The 21473-nt window shown below is 42.0% G+C and overlaps 1 protein-coding gene across 1 annotated transcript in view; it reads left to right on the top strand.

The window, feature by feature from the left end:
• Positions 1-21473, top strand: part of grna.1 (granulin a, tandem duplicate 1) — a 43265-nt gene that overhangs the window by 7433 nt on the left and 14359 nt on the right. Inside the window, exons 2-12 of the mRNA XM_063069433.1 lie at positions 3028-3168; positions 8481-8657; positions 8923-9081; positions 11449-11625; positions 11891-12049; positions 14417-14593; positions 14859-15017; positions 17385-17561; positions 17827-17985; positions 20274-20450; positions 20716-20874. Of these exons, the coding sequence (XP_062925503.1) occupies positions 3028-3168; positions 8481-8657; positions 8923-9081; positions 11449-11625; positions 11891-12049; positions 14417-14593; positions 14859-15017; positions 17385-17561; positions 17827-17985; positions 20274-20450; positions 20716-20874 (1821 nt within the window). The remainder of the gene's footprint in view (positions 1-3027; positions 3169-8480; positions 8658-8922; positions 9082-11448; positions 11626-11890; positions 12050-14416; positions 14594-14858; positions 15018-17384; positions 17562-17826; positions 17986-20273; positions 20451-20715; positions 20875-21473) is intronic.

Below are 21473 nucleotides of genomic sequence, written 5' to 3'. Positions count from 1 at the left end.
CTGCCTGGCCTGCTGCGTTCACCAGCATTTCGTGTGTGATCCTTGTGGGTAGGTTTGCTAGAGTGATTCAGGAAGGTTTAAACTTATTTGGCAGGGGGATGGGAGCTGGTGGTGGTGCTGAGGAAGAGGCACTTGATTTACAAACAAAGGCAGTGTGTAGTGAAAATGCTAGCTATCTCTCTGCATTACCAGCTGATTACTATTATTAGCTGATGATAGGACAAATTGCAGTCAACAGAATGCATTGCAGTGTAAAAGGGGGCAAAGTTGAATAGGGTGATGAATGCAGGACTGAAGGTCTCGCATCTGAATCTGTGCAGTATACAGAATTAGGTGAACTTGTAGCGCAATTACAGATTGACAGATACGATGTTGTAGGCATAGCTGAAGGAAGATTACAGCTGGGAGGTTAATGTCCAAGGATACACATTGTATCGAAAGGATGGGCAGGTAGGCAGAGGAGGGGGGTGGGGTGGCTCTGTTAGTAAAAACTGAAATCAAATCATTAAGAAGAGGTGACGTAACATTGGAAAGGTGTAGCATCATTGTGAATAGAGTTAAGGAACTGCAAGGATAAAAGGAATCTGATGAGAATTATATACAGACCTCCAAACCATAGCAAAGGTGTGGTTTACAAACTACAGCCAGAGATAGAAAATTCATGTCAGAAGGGCAATGCTATGATTCTCATGGAGAATTTTAATACGCAGATAGATTGGGAAAATTAGGCTGGTGCTGAACTCCAAGAAGGGGAATTTGTAGGATGTCTATGAGATGGATTTTTATGGTAACTTGTGGTAGGGCCTACGAGGGAATCAGTTATTCTGGACTGGGTGTTCTGCAATGAGCTGGAATTGAGTAGGGAGCTTAAGGCAAAGGAACCCTTCTGGGTAAGTGATTATAACATGATAGAATTCACCCTGCAATTTGAGAAGGAGAAGCTTTCAGATGTATCAGTATTCCAGTGGAGTAAAGGCATGAGACAGGAGGTGGTAGAAATTGATTGGAAGAAAACACTAATAAAGATGATGACAGAGCAGCAATGGCTGGAATTTCTGGAAGGTGTAGAATATATACACCCCAAAGAAGAAGTATTCTAACAGCAGGATGATGCAATTGTGACAAGAGAATTCAAAGCCTACACGAAAGCCAAAGTGAGGGCATATAATAGAGCAAAAATTAGTGGGAAGTTAGAGCATTGGGAAGCTTTTAAAAATCAACAGAATGCAACTAAAAAGGCACAAAGAAGGAAAAGATGGAATATGAATGTAAACTAGTCCATAGTATTAAAGACAATACCAAAAGTTTTTTCAGATATTTAAAGAGTGAAAGGGAGGTGAGAGTGGATATCAGACCGCTGGAAAATGATGCTAGAGTGGTAGTAATGGGGGACAAGGGAATGGCAGATAAGTTGAATAAGTATTTTGCATCCATCTTCACTGTGAAAAACACTAACAGTATGTTAGAGGTTCAAGAGTGTCATGGGGCAGAAGTGTGTGAAGCTGCCATTACTAGGGAGAAGGTCTTTGAGATACTGAAAGGTCTGAGTTAGATAAGTCACCTGGACCAGGGTTCTGAAGGAGGTAGCTGAAGAGATTGTGGAGGCATTAGTAATGGATTCTGGCATGGTTCTGGAGGACTGGAAAATTACAAATGTCACTCCAATCTTTAAGAAGGGAGAGAGGTGGAAGAAAAGAAATTATAGGCCAGTTTGTCTGACCTCGGTGGTTGGGAAGATGTCGGAGTCGATTGTTAAGGATGTAATTTTGGGGTACCTGGAGGCACATGATAAAATAGTCTGTAGTTAGCATGGTCTCCTCAAGGGAAAATCTTGCTTAACAAGTTAAGGCCCCATGGTATCACAGGAAATGTACTAGTATGGCTAGAGCAGTGGCTGTCTGGCAGGAGGCAAAGAGTGGGAATAAAAGGAGTGTTTTCTGGTTGGCTGCCGGTGACTAGTAGTGTTCCACAGATGTCTGTATTGGGACCACTTCTTTTTACACTATATGTCAGTGATCTGGATTATGGAATTGAAAGCTGCGTGCCCAAGTTTGCAGATGATATAAAGATAGGTGGAGGGACAAGTAGTGTTGAGGAAGTAGAGAGGCTACTGAAGGACTTAGACAGATTAGGAGAATGGAGAAACAAGTGGCAGATGCAACACAGTGTCGAGAAGTGTATGGTCATACACTTTGGTAGAAGAAATAAAAGGGTAGACTATTTTCTAATTGGAGAGAAAATTCAAAAATCTGAGGCACAAAGGGACTTGGGAGTCCTCATGCAGGATTTCCTAAAGATTAATTTGCAGGTTGAGTCAGTGGTGAGAATGGCCAATGCAATGTTAGCATTCATTTCTGGAGGACTAGAATATAAAAGCAAGGATTAATGTTGCGACTTTATAAAGTGCTGGTGAGGCCTCACTTGGAGTATTGTGAGCAGGTTTGGACCCCTTATCTTAGAAAGGACGTGCTGAAACTGGAGAGTGTTCAAAGGAGGTTCACAAAGTGATTCCAGAATTGAATGGCTTATCATATGAAGAGTGTTTGATGGCTCTGGGCCTCTACTCACTGGAATTCAGAAGAATTGGGGGTGGTGGGATCTCATTGAAAACCTATCAAATATTAAAAGGCCTTGACTTGGAGAGGATGTTTCCAGTGGTGGGGGAGTCTAAGACGTAATAGCATAGTGGTTAGCACAGCACTTTACGATACCAGTGAACCAGCTTCAGTTGCCATCACTCCCGTGGTGGTAGATTTCCTCCGGGTGCTCCTGTTTCCTCCCACGATCCAAAGACATACTGGTTGGTAGGATAATCGGTCATTGTGATTAGACTAGGGTTAAAATGGTGGTCTGTTGGGTGGTGCAGCCTGAAGGGCCAGATGTGTCTGTTCTGCACTGTATTTCTAAATAAACAAAAACAAACAGATCGGTAAGGCTTTATACTAATTTGTGATTAATGTTTCTATTCACTTTATGACGGCGGTACATGAATACCATCCGAAATGTAAATGTCTTGGTTTCATTCAGATGTGGTCACTGATAAAGGTGGTGCTCCTATCCGCCTTGGCGTCTGCCACCCTGAGATGTCCAGATGGAAGTTCTTGCCTGGAAGATTCAGCATGCTGTAAACTTCCAGCTGGTGGTTATGGCTGCTGCCCTGTGGAAGAGGTATTGAAAATCAGTCTCCAGTTCATGTGTGTTACTTTGGTTTAACCTTTCAGAATTTGTGTGATTTACTGAAGTCCTTACTAAATATGTTGTCAATACCACTTCCCTAAAGGCATAAAAACACTAGCAATGCAATATTTTTAGGAAGTTAAAATTGCTGATCACACTCCACATACTGTAGCAAAGTGAAATGCTGACGTGCACGGCTCCACAGAAACAGTGCAGTTGGCTTCGTTCCAGACCAGTCCCCAGTCTGACTCAGATTCAGTTTCGTTTACTGTATGTCCATCGAAACATACAGTGAAATGTATTAACAACAAACACCTCCAGGTTGTGGTTGGAGCAGCCCGTAAGTATTGTCACACATTCCAGTGCGAATATAGTATCCACCACGCTCAATAAGCAACACAGAGCATAACAAGCAACAAGACTTCTAATATATAATCCTATTAATGTTACAGCTACATATTGTATAAATAGCATGCGTGAATATAAGTAATGAAAAGCATGATTCACTGACTTTAACTTACCAATTTTAATAAAGATTACAGTATGTTTCTCTATCCACAATGGAAAGACCCCTCCTGGAAAGACAATCCGGATCTGGTCCATGATGTGGTTTTCCAGTGATGTGCTATGGAGCTCCTGAAAAAAGTCCATCATCAAATCGGTGCTGTTTAATAATTAGCTCCAACTCAACAGCAATTTAAAACTAAACACAGCCAACAATTCCACTGTATTATTAATAATAGTTCAAAGGTCACCACTTAATGAACTAGAAACAGACCAGGATTCAGATTCAGATTCATTTATGTATCACATGTACATCAACTTAGCCCTGCTTGACTCACTTTACGCTCGTGACTGTGAGGTTAAGCACATCTCCAATGTCATATTGAAGTTTGCTGACAACACCGCCGTCATAGGCCGAACCAAAGGTGGTGATGAATCAGTGTTCAGGAGGGAGACTGAAAATCTGGCTGAGTGTTGTCATAACAACACGCCCTCAGCAAATGTCAGCCTCTGGGAATCCATCTCACTCTAGTTCTCCTGAATGACACGCTCTGGAAGTTCATCAGGTAACTCTTGTCATCTTAGTATTCATTCAAGGTTTTTCCTGGATCATAACAAACAGGTTGTGAGGGATTAATAAACATAGAACATTTCAACACAGTACAGGACCTTCAGCCCATGATATTGTGCCAACCTTTTCAGCTACTCTAAGATTAATCTGACTCTTCCCTCCCACTTAGTCCTCCATTTTTCTTTCATTCATGTGCCGATCTAAGATTCTCTTAAATGTCCCTTATGTATCTGTCTTTACCACCTCCCCTGACAGCCCATTCCATGCAACTAACATTATCTGTGTTTAAAAAAAATCTCTCTCATATCCCCCCTGTGCTTTCCTCCAATCACCTTAAAATTATGCCTCCTAGTATTAGCTATTTCTACCCTGGGTAAAAATCTCTGGCTGTGTACTCAATCTATGCCTCTTATCATCTTGTACAACTCTATCCAGTCACCTCTCATCCTCCTTCACTCCAAAGAGAAAAGCCCTAACTCACTCAACCTATTCTCATAAGACACGCTCTCAGACATCCCACCGCTCCCGGAAGTTCCGGGAGTCTCCCGCATGTTAATAGTGGCTCCCTGATGCCCGCAAATTATATACAATGTCCCGGAAATCATTTTTTTTGAGAGCAAGCGAGCGAGAGTGCGCGAGAGTGAGAGAGAGAAAGAACAAGTAAGAACGTGAGAGCGTGAGAGCGACCACGAGAGAGAGAGCAAGAGAGCGAGAGAGCGTGCTAGAGAGAGCAAGCGCGACCACGAGAGAGAGAGCGAGCGCGAGAGAGAACGAGCAAGTACGTGTGAGAGAGAGAGAGAGAGCGAGCGTGCGCTATGGCAGAGTGTTCCAGAAAAAGAAAATATAAAATGTACGTCACCCCAGACTACGCTAAAGTGTACCCCTGCCTAATAGGGGTCAAAAATAATGTCAGTGTTGCTCACTGCACTGTTTGCAACAATAACTTATATTGCCCATGGTGGGTTAAGACTGTAAAAGACATGTTGAGGTGAGTTTAACAGGTGTCATTCGTTCATTAACATAGCTAACGTTATTTAAACTAGCTGGCCAGCTGCTAAGGAGCTACTCTATTGCAGACATCCCACCTCTCCCGGAAGTCTCCCGCAAATTGATGGTGCTACCTCCCTGAAATGAGTTTTTGCAGGGTGGGATGTCTGCGCTCTCCAATCCAGGCAGCATCCTGGAAATCTCTTCTGCACCCTCTCTAAAGCTTCCACATGCTTCCTATAACGAGGCTACCAGAACTGAATACAATACTCCAAGGGTGGATTAAGCCGGGTGTTATAGAAGCTGCAACATCACCTCTCAGCTTGGAGCTCAGTCCTCTGGTTAATGAAGACCAATAGGGTCTGCAGAAACTTGAGAATTACAAGGAGACAAATCTCATCATTATATGTGGTGACATATGTGTATTTTGATCTTTGAAAATCTGCAATTACTCTAAATGAAGATCAAGAAAAAATTCAGATGCTGGAAATTTGAAATGAACCAAATTTGTTGGGAACACTCAGCAGCTTAGGAAACGTGTTCGGAATCAGATTTAATATCACCGGCATATGAGAAAACTAAAAAAATTTGGCCTGTCCCCTAAAACCCTTAATAATTTTTATAGATGCACCGTAGAAAGCATTCTTCTAGGATGCATCACAACCTGGTTTGGAAGTTGTCCTGTCCAAGACCGAAAGAAGCTGCAGAAGATTGTGAACACGGCGCAGCACATCACACAAACCAATCTTCCGTCCGTGGACTCACTTCACACCGCACGCTGTCGGAGCAGTGCTGCCAGGATAATCAAGGACACGACCCACCCAGCCAACACACTTTTCGTCCCTCTTCCCTCCAGGAGAAGGTTCAGGAGCTTGAAGACTCGTACGGCCAGATTTGGGAACAGCTTCTTTCCAACTGTGATAAGACTGCTGAACGGATCCTGACCCGGATCTGGGCCGTACCCTCCAAATATCCGGACCTGCCTCTCGGTATTTCTGCACTACCTTACTTTCCATTTTTCTATTTTATATTTATGATTTATAATTTAAATTTTTAATATTTACTAATTTTAGCTATTTTTAATATCTTTAATATTTAATATTTGTAATCCAGGGAGTGCGAAGCACAGAATCAAATATCGCTGTGATGATTGTACATTCTAGTATCAATTGTTTGGCGACAATAAAGTATAAAGTATGTTATGAAATTTATTGTTTTGCAGCAGCAGTACAACACAATATATAATAATAAAACTATAAATTACAATAAGAGATATATAAGCATATGAAATTAGTAGTGCTAAAATGAGAACAAAACAGAAGAAAACTTGTGAGGTAGTGTACATGGGTTCATTTTCTATTCAGAAATCTGAAAGTAGAGGGAAGAAGCTGTTCCTGAATTGTTGATTGTGGGTCTTCAGGCTTCTGTACCTCCTTCCTGATGGTAGCAATGAGAAGAGGGCATGTCCTGGGTGATCATGTCATATGATGTGAGTGATCATGGTCTTTCCATGACCATGATTGTTCGCGGCAAAGTTTTGCTGCAGCAGTGGTTTGCGATTGCTGCCTTCTGGCCACTGTCTTTACAAGACGGGTGACCCCATATCTCTCAATATTCTTCAGAGATTGCCTGCCTGGTGTCAGTGGTCACTGAAACAGGACTTGTGATATGCACCAGCTGCTCATACAACCATGCACTCCCTCCTCCCGTGGCTTCACATGACCCTGATTGGGTGTCTAAGCAGGTGCTAAAACTTGCCCAAGGATAACTTGCTGGCTTGCGGAGGGAAGGAGTGCCTTATACCTCCTTTGGAGGAGATGTATCTCCACCCTGCCACCCAGTTTTGGGTGATGGGGTCAGCGCAGAGACTGTTTAGATCTGAGTTTCGTGTGTGACAAGCTGAGACTTCCCAGCTTTTCCCTACTTTTTAAATTTGCATTTCCTGTGTCTTTGCAAAAATGATAAAATTTGTGAGGACTGGATCAGAATGAAGCTCCAGTGCTCACCCTATCCTATTCACGTTCAACAGGCTTGCTTGCTCAAAGTTCAAAATATCAGAAGTTGAAAGTACGGTTACTATCAAAGTACATAAATGTCACCACATACCATAGAGATTCATCTTCTTGCAGGCATCCACAGTAGAACAAAGCAATACAGTAGAGCCGATGGAAAAATTACACACAAAGACTGACAAAGAAGCAATGTGCAAAATAAAACAACTGTGCAAACACAAAAAATGCAAACGTACGTACATTGAAAAACTTCACTCACTTCAACACATACTAATTCCAGAACCCATGGACTTACTTTCAATGACTCTATGTCTCATGTTGTGAGTGTTATTTCTCTAAACACTCACAACATGAGTTATAGAGTCTTTGAAAGGAAGTCCGTGGGTTCTGGAATTGGTACGTGTTGAAGTAAGTGAAGTTTTTCTCGCTGGTTCAGGGGTCTGATGGTTGAGGGGGATGAACTAGTCTTGAATCAAGTGGTGTAGGTCCTGAGCCCTTACACCTCCATCCCAATGGCAGCAGAGAGCAGAGAGTGAGGTCCGAATGGTGGGTCTGGTTGATGGCTGATGGTACTTGCTAGTGGCACGTCTCCATGCAGCTGTGCTCAGTGGCGGGGAGGTTTTACCCAGGAGGGATGACGCTGCATCCAGGACCGGAATCAGATTTATTATCACCGGCAGGTGTTGTGAAATTTGTTAACTGAGCAGCACCAGTTCAATGTAATACATAATCTAGAAGAGAGAGAAAAATAAATAAATCATTTACAGTGTATGTACATTGAATAGATTAACAATCATGTAAAAACAGAAATAATATGTATTTAAAAAGTGAGCTGATGTTCACGGGTTCATTGTCTATTTAGGAATCAGATGGCAGAGGGGAAGAACCTGTTCCTGAATCGCTGAGTGTGTGCCTTCAGGCTTCTGTACCTCCCACCTGATGATAACAGTGAGAAATGGCATACCATTTTTTCAAAGCTTTTCCAATCTAGGGCATTGGTGTTTCCATACCAGGCTGTGATGCAGCCAGTCAGGACATTCACCACTGGGCACCTACAGATGTTTATCAACCAGAATATTTCCAGTTCTGATTCCCTCCTGCAAATCTGAATAAAAATCACCTAACGCCAACGTTGTGAGCTATTTTGACCTGATTTCACTGCGTTCTGCAGTGCTGTCTCCCATACTCCCTCTGAGAGGCCTCACCTTTGTACTTTCTCCTGCACACAGGATGGTTTCAGCCGCCTATCCGAAGCCCAGGTTCCTGAAATGAAGTCAGGAGCTGAGAGCAGTCGTGTCGGCAGTAACAGTTCAATAGTTAGGTGTGATCACCTGTATCACTGTCCAGATTACTATCTGTGCTGTAAGACAGACAGCGGACATTGGACTTGCTGCCCACATCCTTCGGTAAGTCAAAGTCAGAATCACTGATACAAACGGTGCATTCTGAAAATTCCTGATTTTTAATATGTTGTATATCAGCAACACCAGATACAGTGACTATCTTGACTTATATTTGCAACTTTAAAAGTCATAATTATGTGGGGATCTCACATTGGACAGATGTTAGGCTTAGTCTGCCTCAGTTGTACTTGCTGGTCCTGAAGCAAAGCAGTAGGCTTAACCCATCTTACCATGTCGTCCTAATGGCCCTCTCTGCATTGATATTCAGACAGTCTGTTGCTATCGTGGTACCAAGTGCTGCCCTGCAGACAACACTCCTTCTTCTGCGGCACTGGAAGATCGCACTGATCCAGTGGAAGGTGAATCACTGCCAGAGATGGCAATCCAGAGCAATGACATCAGCACTGGCCCAGCAATCAGTGATCAGGTGTGATTATCACTCTCTGAAATGGCTTGTAATGTCTCACTTTGTAACATTGGTAGATTGTAACACATAAAACTTGCTATAAATTACAAAATTAAAATATACTGCACTAAATTGATTAACGCTCCGGTGATAGTGATGGAGGATTGAGAAATCTGAAGGGTCTGTGAAGTCGTCAGTAACTTCCGGTGATAATGTAGTTGTTGTGTCAGCTGGGATCTGTACTGTTGATTACAGGGTGGAACCTGGGCATGTGTCCACAGGCTGAGTTTCATTACAACTAAGGCTACGTCCACACTACGCCGGACAATTTTGAAAGCGAAGCTTTTTCTCTTCGTTTTGACATTCCGTCCACACTGAAATGGCGTTTTCAGCCCCTGAAAACGGAGATTTTCAGAAACGGTCTCCGGAGTGAATAAATCTGAAAACGCCGAATATCTGTTGCAGTGTGTACGGGGTAACCGGAGCTTTTTAAAACCGCTGTCATGACGTGCCGGAACAGATGGCAACAGCGTGGCAATTCATTGTTTTCTTCTTATTATTTTTATTATTATTATTATTATTACTTATTGTCGCCAAAGAATTGATGCTAGAGCGTACAATCATCACAGCGATATTTGATTTTGCGCTTCGCAGAACCTAACAATTTCAGAACAGACGGCAACGAGACTGAAGTCAGAAGAGTTAGAAATGTACTCACCAAATACTTTGACCCATAGCTTACTGAATCAATAAATATACTCACTTTGCCCTGTTTTCTGACCTTGCTTATATGAAGGTGGTTTACCTATTAATGCAAGTACTTCTCTGACAATAGATGTGTAACAGCCTAATGTAACTTTGTATGGAAATACAAGATAACACTGATGCAGACATGTTTTATACATTTAACAAGGTGCTTTATTAATGCAACAGGTTTAGTCAGCTTTTCAATGTTCGTCGTCAGCCAGGTCATACTGCCCGTGAACTCCATACGCTCCAGTATTTGTTTTTTTTAGTTTTAAGTCCTCCTGCGTGAGAACCAAGAGCAATTCCTTTTAAGTTTTTCAACTCTGTAACTGGACAAACGCGCACGAAGTATATCGTTTCCTCCTCGCTTGTTTTCTGTGTGTCCTGCGCATGCTTAGTAGGAGGAGATTCTCCCAAATATCCGTCTATTGTGGACAGAGATATTTTGAAAAACACTTAGTGTGGATGCCTATCGTTTTTACTCGAAACCAGCGTTTTCAAAATTTTCTGGCGTAGTGTAGACGTAGCCTAAAATGTAATTAATGCTTCTCTTAATTACCTTTGTTATGTGTATGTATTCAACCTGATGGTTGAAAGGAAATAACTGTTCCTGAAACAGACCACCAGGTTCAGCAACAGTATGTACCAGTGTGGATAACTTCACTCACTTCAACTCTGAACTAATTCTACAACTTGTTGTTGCGCCTGTCTCAATGTCTTGTAAACATTACCATTTTATCTGTTTCCATCAACTTCCCTGGCGATGTGTCTTTGGCACCGTCTGCTCCCTGTATAAAAGAACTTGTCTCTCAAATCTCCTTTCCATTCCCCACCCCATCTTAAATCTATACCCTGGGGTATCTGACAAGTCTATTCTGAGAATTAGTCTCTAACTACACTCTCTATGTCTTTGAGAATTATATATACATCTAATAGAGTCACATTTCAACCTTCAATAATTAACATAAGTTTGTCCCAACTTTCCTATAACTGATAGTCTACAATCTGGGCAACATCCTGGTGAACGTCTTCTGCAGCGTCTGCAAACCCTTTATCTCGTTCCTGTAATTCGGCGGTCAGAACTGCACACGGTACTCCATATGTTCAACTCTGCAGCGTCTGCAAACCCTTTATCTCGTTCCTGTAATTGGGTGGTCAGAACTGCACACAGTGCTTTTAAAAGCCTTGATGTTTTGTCTCTACCACCACCATAAGCAGCACTGTCCAGGCATAACATTCTCTGGTAAAAAACTTGTCCCACACGTCTCCTTTGAAATAACCCCCTCTCACCTTAAATGCACGCACTCTGGTATTAGACATTTTAAATGTGGTCTAATCAATATTCTCTACAACTGTACCATGACTTGCCAAATTTCAATTCACTAGTCTCATTGACACATGTGAGGATATCACGTCGCCGATACCAATCCCTCAACTGGTGTTGGTGTTTACTGATAGTTACTGTCCTACGCATCCAGATCCCTCTGTACACATCAGCTTAACAACGTACTGCAAATCAGAATAAAAATCTTCTAACACCAACATCGTGAGCTATTTTGACCTGTTTTCACTTTGTTCTGCAGTGCTGTCTCCCATACTCCCTTTGAATGGCCTCACCTTTGTACTTTCTCCTGCACACAGGATGGTTTCAGCCGCCTATCCGAAGCCCAGGTTCCTGAAATGAAGTCAGGAGCTGAGAGCAGTCGTGTCGGCAGTAACAGTTCAATAGTTAGGTGTGATCACCTTTATCACTGTCCAGATTACTATCTGTGCTGTAAGACAGACAGCGGACATTGGACTTGCTGCCCACATCCTTCGGTAAGTCAAAGTCAGAATCACTGATACAAACGGTGCATTCTGAAAATTCCTGATTTTTAATATGTTGTATATCAGCAACACCAGATGCAGTGACTATCTTGACTTATATTTGCAACTTTAAAAGTCATAATTATGTGGGGATCTCACATTGGACAGATGTTAGGCTTAGTCTGCCTCAGTTGTACTTGCTGGTCCTGAAGCAAAGCAGTAGGCTTAACCCATCTTACCATGTCGTCCTAATGGCCCTCTCTGCATTGATATTCAGACAGTCTGTTGCTATCGTGGTACCAAGTGCTGCCCTGCAGACAACACTCCTTCTTCTGCGGCACTGGAAGATCGCACTGATCCAGTGGAAGGTGAATCACTGCCAGAGATGGCAATCCAGAGCAATGACATCAGCACTGGCCCAGCAATCAGTGATCAGGTGTGATTATCACTCTCTGAAATGGCTTGTAATGTCTCACTTTGTAACATTGGTAGATTGTAACACATAAAACTTGCTATAAATTACAAAATTAAAATATACTGCACTAAATTGATTAACGCTCCGGTGATAGTGATGGAGGATTGAGAAATCTGAAGGGTCTGTGAAGTCGTCAGTAACTTCCGGTGATAATGTAGTTGTTGTGTCAGCTGGGATCTGTACTGTTGATTACAGGGTGGAACCTGGGCACGTGTCCACAGGCTGAGTTTCATTACAACTAAGGCTACGTCCACACTACGCCGGACAATTTTGAAAGCGAAGCTTTTTCTCTTCGTTTTGACATTCCGTCCACACTGAAATGGCGTTTTCAGCCCCTGAAAACGGAGATTTTCAGAAACGGTCTCCGGAGTGAATAAATCTGAAAACGCCGAATATCTGTTGCAGTGTGTACGGGGTAACCGGAGCTTTTTAAAACCGCTGTCATGACGTGCCGGAACAGATGGCAACAGCGTGGCAATTCATTGTTTTCTTCTTATTATTTTTATTATTATTATTATTATTACTTATTGTCGCCAAAGAATTGATGCTAGAGCGTACAATCATCACAGCGATATTTGATTTTGCGCTTCGCAGAACCTAACAATTTCAGAACAGACGGCAACGAGACTGAAGTCAGAAGAGTTAGAAATGTACTCACCAAATACTTTGACCCATAGCTTACTGAATCAATAAATATACTCACTTTGCCCTGTTTTCTGACCTTGCTTATATGAAGGTGGTTTACCTATTAATGCAAGTACTTCTCTGACAATAGATGTGTAACAGCCTAATGTAACTTTGTATGGAAATACAAGATAACACTGATGCAGACATGTTTTATACATTTAACAAGGTGCTTTATTAATGCAACAGGTTTAGTCAGCTTTTCAATGTTCGTCGTCAGCCAGGTCATACTGCCCGTGAACTCCATACGCTCCAGTATTTGTTTTTTTTAGTTTTAAGTCCTCCTGCGTGAGAACCAAGAGCAATTCCTTTTAAGTTTTTCAACTCTGTAACTGGACAAACGCGCACGAAGTATATCGTTTCCTCCTCGCTTGTTTTCTGTGTGTCCTGCGCATGCTTAGTAGGAGGAGATTCTCCCAAATATCCGTCTATTGTGGACAGAGATATTTTGAAAAACACTTAGTGTGGATGCCTATCGTTTTTACTCGAAACCAGCGTTTTCAAAATTTTCTGGCGTAGTGTAGACGTAGCCTAAAATGTAATTAATGCTTCTCTTAATTACCTTTGTTATGTGTATGTATTCAACCTGATGGTTGAAAGGAAATAACTGTTCCTGAAACAGACCACCAGGTTCAGCAACAGTATGTACCAGTGTGGATAACTTCACTCACTTCAACTCTGAACTAATTCTACAACTTGTTGTTGCGCCTGTCTCAATGTCTTGTAAACATTACCATTTTATCTGTTTCCATCAACTTCCCTGGCGATGTGTCTTTGGCACCGTCTGCTCCCTGTATAAAAGAACTTGTCTCTCAAATCTCCTTTCCATTCCCCACCCCATCTTAAATCTATACCCTGGGGTATCTGACAAGTCTATTCTGAGAATTAGTCTCTAACTACACTCTCTATGTCTTTGAGAATTATATATACATCTAATAGAGTCACATTTCAACCTTCAATAATTAACATAAGTTTGTCCCAACTTTCCTATAACTGATAGTCTACAATCTGGGCAACATCCTGGTGAACGTCTTCTGCAGCGTCTGCAAACCCTTTATCTCGTTCCTGTAATTCGGCGGTCAGAACTGCACACGGTACTCCATATGTTCAACTCTGCAGCGTCTGCAAACCCTTTATCTCGTTCCTGTAATTGGGTGGTCAGAACTGCACACAGTGCTTTTAAAAGCCTTGATGTTTTGTCTCTACCACCACCATAAGCAGCACTGTCCAGGCATAACATTCTCTGGTAAAAAACTTGTCCCACACGTCTCCTTTGAAATAACCCCCTCTCACCTTAAATGCACGCACTCTGGTATTAGACATTTTAAATGTGGTCTAATCAATATTCTCTACAACTGTACCATGACTTGCCAAATTTCAATTCACTAGTCTCATTGACACATGTGAGGATATCACGTCGCCGATACCAATCCCTCAACTGGTGTTGGTGTTTACTGATAGTTACTGTCCTACGCATCCAGATCCCTCTGTACACATCAGCTTAACAACGTACTGCAAATCAGAATAAAAATCTTCTAACACCAACATCGTGAGCTATTTTGACCTGTTTTCACTTTGTTCTGCAGTGCTGTCTCCCATACTCCCTTTGAATGGCCTCACCTTTGTACTTTCTCCTGCACACAGGATGGTTTCAGCCGCCTATCCGAAGCCCAGGTTCCTGAAATGAAGTCAGGAGCTGAGAGCAGTCGTGTCGGCAGTAACAGTTCAATAGTTAGGTGTGATCACCTGTATCACTGTCCAGATTACTATCTGTGCTGTAAGACAGACAGCGGACATTGGACTTGCTGCCCACATCCTTCGGTAAGTCAAAGTCAGAATCACTGATACAAACGGTGCATTCTGAAAATTCCTGATTTTTAATATGTTGTATATCAGCAACACCAGATACAGTGACTATCTTGACTTATATTTGCAACGTTAAAAGTCATAATTATGTGGGGATCTCACATTGGACAGATGTTAGGCTTAGTCTGCCTCAGTTGTACTTGCTGGTCCTGAAGCAAAGCAGTAGGCTTAACCCATCTTACCATGTCGTCCTAATGGCCCTCTCTGCATTGATATTCAGACAGTCTGTTGCTATCGTGGTACCAAGTGCTGCCCTGCAGACAACACTCCTTCTTCTGCGGCACTGGAAGATCGCACTGATCCAGTGGAAGGTGAATCACTGCCAGAGATGGCAATCCAGAGCAATGACATCAGCACTGGCCCAGCAATCAGTGATCAGGTGTGATTATCACTCTCTGAAATGGCTTGTAATGTCTCACTTTGTAACATTGGTAGATTGTAACACATAAAACTTGCTATAAATTACAAAATTAAAATATACTGCACTAAATTGATTAACGCTCCGGTGATAGTGATGGAGGATTGAGAAATCTGAAGGGTCTGTGAAGTCGTCAGTAACTTCCGGTGATAATGTAGTTGTTGTGTCAGCTGGGATCTGTACTGTTGATTACAGGGTGGAACCTGGGCATGTGTCCACAGGCTGAGTTTCATTACAACTAAGGCTACGTCCACACTACGCCGGACAATTTTGAAAGCGAAGCTTTTTCTCTTCGTTTTGACATTCCGTCCACACTGAAATGGCGTTTTCAGCCCCTGAAAACGGAGATTTTCAGAAACGGTCTCCGGAGTGAATAAATCTGAAAACGCCGAATATCTGTTGCAGTGTGTACGGGGTAACCGGAGCTTTTTAAAACCGCTGTCATGACGTGCCGGAACAGATGGCAACAGCGTGGCAATTCATTGTTTTCTTCTTATTATTTTTATTATTATTATTATTATTACTTATTGTCGCCAAAGAATTGATGCTAGAGCGTACAATCATCACAGCGATATTTGATTTTGCGCTTCGCAGAACCTAACAATTTCAGAACAGACGGCAACGAGACTGAAGTCAGAAGAGTTAGAAATGTACTCACCAAATACTTTGACCCATAGCTTACTGAATCAATAAATATACTCACTTTGCCCTGTTTTCTGACCTTGCTTATATGAAGGTGGTTTACCTATTAATGCAAGTACTTCTCTGACAATAGATGTGTAACAGCCTAATGTAACTTTGTATGGAAATACAAGATAACACTGATGCAGACATGTTTTATACATTTAACAAGGTGCTTTATTAATGCAACAGGTTTAGTCAGCTTTTCAATGTTCGTCGTCAGCCAGGTCATACTGCCCGTGAACTCCATACGCTCCAGTATTTGTTTTTTTTAGTTTTAAGTCCTCCTGCGTGAGAACCAAGAGCAATTCCTTTTAAGTTTTTCAACTCTGTAACTGGACAAACGCGCACGAAGTATATCGTTTCCTCCTCGCTTGTTTTCTGTGTGTCCTGCGCATGCTTAGTAGGAGGAGATTCTCCCAAATATCCGTCTATTGTGGACAGAGATATTTTGAAAAACACTTAGTGTGGATGCCTATCGTTTTTACTCGAAACCAGCGTTTTCAAAATTTTCTGGCGTAGTGTAGACGTAGCCTAAAATGTAATTAATGCTTCTCTTAATTACCTTTGTTATGTGTATGTATTCAACCTGATGGTTGAAAGGAAATAACTGTTCCTGAAACAGACCACCAGGTTCAGCAACAGTATGTACCAGTGTGGATAACTTCACTCACTTCAACTCTGAACTAATTCTACAACTTGTTGTTGCGCCTGTCTCAATGTCTTGTAAACATTACCATTTTATCTGTTTCCATCAACTTCCCTGGCGATGTGTCTTTGGCACCGTCTGCTCCCTGTATAAAAGAACTTGTCTCTCAAATCTCCTTTCCATTCCCCACCCCATCTTAAATCTATACCCTGGGGTATCTGACAAGTCTATTCTGAGAATTAGTCTCTAACTACACTCTCTATGTCTTTGAGAATTATATATACATCTAATAGAGTCACATTTCAACCTTCAATAATTAACATAAGTTTGTCCCAACTTTCCTATAACTGATAGTCTACAATCTGGGCAACATCCTGGTGAACGTCTTCTGCAGCGTCTGCAAACCCTTTATCTCGTTCCTGTAATTCGGCGGTCAGAACTGCACACGGTACTCCATATGTTCAACTCTGCAGCGTCTGCAAACCCTTTATCTCGTTCCTGTAATTGGGTGGTCAGAACTGCACACAGTGCTTTTAAAAGCCTTGATGTTTTGTCTCTACCACCACCATAAGCAGCACTGTCCAGGCATAACATTCTCTGGTAAAAAACTTGTCCCACACGTCTCCTTTGAAATAACCCCCTCTCACCTTAAATGCACGCACTCTGGTATTAGACATTTTAAATGTGGTCTAATCAATATTCTCTACAACTGTACCATGACTTGCCAAATTTCAATTCACTAGTCTCATTGACACATGTGAGGATATCACGTCGCCGATACCAATCCCTCAACTGGTGTTGGTGTTTACTGATAGTTACTGTCCTACGCATCCAGATCCCTCTGTACACATCAGCTTAACAACGTACTGCAAATCAGAATAAAAATCTTCTAACACCAACATCGTGAGCTATTTTGACCTGTTTTCACTTTGTTCTGCAGTGCTGTCTCCCATACTCCCTTTGAATGGCCTCACCTTTGTACTTTCTCCTGCACACAGGATGGTTTCAGCCGCCTATCCGAAGCCCAGGTTCCTGAAATGAAGTCAGGAGCTGAGAGCAGTCGTGTCGGCAGTAACAGTTCAATAGTTAGGTGTGATCACCTGTATCACTGTCCAGATTACTATCTGTGCTGTAAGACAGACAGCGGACATTGGACTTGCTGCCCACATCCTTCGGTAAGTCAAAGTCAGAATCACTGATACAAACGGTGCATTCTGAAAATTCCTGATTTTTAATATGTTGTATATCAGCAACACCAGATACAGTGACTATCTTGACTTATATTTGCAACGTTAAAAGTCATAATTATGTGGGGATCTCACATTGGACAGATGTTAGGCTTAGTCTGCCTCAGTTGTACTTGCTGGTCCTGAAGCAAAGCAGTAGGCTTAACCCATCTTACCATGTCGTCCTAATGGCCCTCTCTGCATTGATATTCAGACAGTCTGTTGCTATCGTGGTACCAAGTGCTGCCCTGCAGACAACACTCCTTCTTCTGCGGCACTGGAAGATCGCACTGATCCAGTGGAAGGTGAATCACTGCCAGAGATGGCAATCCAGAGCAATGACATCAGCACTGGCCCAGCAATCAGTGATCAGGTGTGATTATCACTCTCTGAAATGGCTTGTAATGTCTCACTTTGTAACATTGGTAGATTGTAACACATAAAACTTGCTATAAATTACAAAATTAAAATATACTGCACTAAATTGATTAACGCTCCGGTGATAGTGATGGAGGATTGAGAAATCTGAAGGGTCTGTGAAGTCGTCAGTAACTTCCGGTGATAATGTAGTTGTTGTGTCAGCTGGGATCTGTACTGTTGATTACAGGGTGGAACCTGGGCATGTGTCCACAGGCTGAGTTTCATTACAACTAAGGCTACGTCCACACTACGCCGGACAATTTTGAAAGCGAAGCTTTTTCTCTTCGTTTTGACATTCCGTCCACACTGAAATGGCGTTTTCAGCCCCTGAAAACGGAGATTTTCAGAAACGGTCTCCGGAGTGAATAAATCTGAAAACGCCGAATATCTGTTGCAGTGTGTACGGGGTAACCGGAGCTTTTTAAAACCGCTGTCATGACGTGCCGGAACAGATGGCAACAGCGTGGCAATTCATTGTTTTCTTCTTCTTATTTTTATTATTATTATTATTATTACTTATTGTCGCCAAAGAATTGATGCTAGAGCGTACAATCATCACAGCGATATTTGATTTTGCGCTTCGCAGAACCTAACAATTTCAGAACAGACGGCAACGAGACTGAAGTCAGAAGAGTTAGAAATGTACTCACCAAATACTTTGACCCATAGCTTACTGAATCAATAAATATACTCACTTTGCCCTGTTTTCTGACCTTGCTTATATGAAGGTGGTTTACCTATTAATGCAAGTACTTCTCTGACAATAGATGTGTAACAGCCTAATGTAACTTTGTATGGAAATACAAGATAACACTGATGCAGACATGTTTTATACATTTAACAAGGTGCTTTATTAATGCAACAGGTTTAGTCAGCTTTTCAATGTTCGTCGTCAGCCAGGTCATACTGCCCGTGAACTCCATACGCTCCAGTATTTGTTTATTTTAGTTTTAAGTCCTCCTGCGTGAGAACCAAGAGCAATTCCTTTTAAGTTTTTCAACTCTGTAACTGGACAAACGCGCACGAAGTATATCGTTTCCTCCTCGCTTGTTTTCTGTGTGTCCTGCGCATGCTTAGTAGGAGGAGATTCTCCCAAATATCCGTCTATTGTGGACAGAGATATTTTGAAAAACACTTAGTGTGGATGCCTATCGTTTTTACTCGAAACCAGCGTTTTCAAAATTTTCTGGCGTAGTGTAGACGTAGCCTAAAATGTAATTAATGCTTCTCTTAATTACCTTTGTTATGTGTATGTATTCAACCTGATGGTTGAAAGGAAATAACTGTTCCTGAAACAGACCACCAGGTTCAGCAACAGTATGTACCAGTGTGGATAACTTCACTCACTTCAACTCTGAACTAATTCTACAACTTGTTGTTGCGCCTGTCTCAATGTCTTGTAAACATTACCATTTTATCTGTTTCCATCAACTTCCCTGGCGATGTGTCTTTGGCACCGTCTGCTCCCTGTATAAAAGAACTTGTCTCTCAAATCTCCTTTCCATTCCCCACCCCATCTTAAATCTATACCCTGGGGTATCTGACAAGTCTATTCTGAGAATTAGTCTCTAACTACACTCTCTATGTCTTTGAGAATTATATATACATCTAATAGAGTCACATTTCAACCTTCAATAATTAACATAAGTTTGTCCCAACTTTCCTATAACTGATAGTCTACAATCTGGGCAACATCCTGGTGAACGTCTTCTGCAGCGTCTGCAAACCCTTTATCTCGTTCCTGTAATTGGGTGGTCAGAACTGCACACAGTGCTTTTAAAAGCCTTGATGTTTTGTCTCTACCACCACCATAAGCAGCACTGTCCAGGCATAACATTCTCTGGTAAAAAACTTGTCCCACACGTCTCCTTTGAAATAACCCCCTCTCACCTTAAATGCACGCACTCTGGTATTAGACATTTTAAATGTGGTCTAATCAATATTCTCTACAACTGTACCATGACTTGCCAAATTTCAATTCACTAGTCTCATTGACACATGTGAGGATATCACGTCGCCGATACCAATCCCTCAACTGGTGTTGGTGTTTACTGATAGTTACTGTCCTACGCATCCAGATCCCTCTGTACACATCAGCTTAACAACGTACTGCAAATCAGAATAAAAATCTTCTAACACCAACATCGTGAGCTATTTTGACCTGTTTTCACTTTGTTCTGCAGTGCTGTCTCCCATACTCCCTTTGAATGGCCTCACCTTTGTACTTTCTCCTGCACACAGGATGGTTTCAGCCGCCTATCCGAAGCCCAGGTTCCTGAAATGAAGTCAGGAGCTGAGAGCAGTCGTGTCGGCAGTAACAGTTCAATAGTTAGGTGTGATCACCTGTATCACTGTCCAGATTACTATCTGTGCTGTAAGACAGACAGCGGACATTGGACTTGCTGCCCACATCCTTCGGTAAGTCAAAGTCAGAATCACTGATACAAACGGTGCATTCTGAAAATTCCTGATTTTTAATATGTTGTATATCAGCAACACCAGATACAGTGACTATCTTGACTTATATTTGCAACGTTAAAAGTCATAATTATGTGGGGATCTCACATTGGACAGATGTTAGGCTTAGTCTGCCTCAGTTGTACTTGCTGGTCCTGAAGCAAAGCAGTAGGCTTAACCCATCTTACCATGTCGTCCTAATGGCCCTCTCTGCATTGATATTCAGACAGTCTGTTGCTATCGTGGTACCAAGTGCTGCCCTGCAGACAACACTCCTTCTTCTGCGGCACTGGAAGATCGCACTGATCCAGTGGAAGGTGAATCACTGCCAGAGATGGCAATCCAGAGCAATGACATCAGCACTGGCCCAGCAATCAGTGATCAGGTGTGATTATCACTCTCTGAAATGGCTTGTAATGTCTCACTTTGTAACATTGGTAGATTGTAACACATAAAACTTGCTATAAATTACAAAATTAAAATATACTGCACTAAATTGATTAACGCTCCGGTGATAGTGATGGAGGATTGAGAAATCTGAAGGGTCTGTGAAGTCGTCAGTAACTTCCGGTGATAATGTAGTTGTTGTGTCAGCTGGGATCTGTACTGTTGATTACAGGGTGGAACCTGGGCACGTGTCCACAGGCTGAGTTTCATTACAACTAAGGCTACGTCCACACTACGCCGGACAATTTTGAAAGCGAAGCTTTTTCTCTTCGTTTTGACATTCCGTCCACACTGAAATGGCGTTTTCAGCCCCTGAAAACGGAGATTTTCAGAAACGGTCTCCGGAGTGAATAAATCTGAAAACGCCGAATATCTGTTGCAGTGTGTACGGGGTAACCGGAGCTTTTTAAAACCGCTGTCATGACGTGCCGGAACAGATGGCAACAGCGTGGCAATTCATTGTTTTCTTCTTATTATTTTTATTATTATTATTATTATTACTTATTGTCGCCAAAGAATTGATGCTAGAGCGTACAA

This window comes from Mobula hypostoma, chromosome 17 (genome assembly GCF_963921235.1).
Source record: "Mobula hypostoma chromosome 17, sMobHyp1.1, whole genome shotgun sequence".
NCBI classification, from domain to species: domain Eukaryota; kingdom Metazoa; phylum Chordata; class Chondrichthyes; order Myliobatiformes; family Myliobatidae; genus Mobula; species Mobula hypostoma.
The sequence above is the reverse complement of the archived record's forward strand: the minus strand, read 5'-3'. Positions and strand labels throughout refer to the sequence as shown.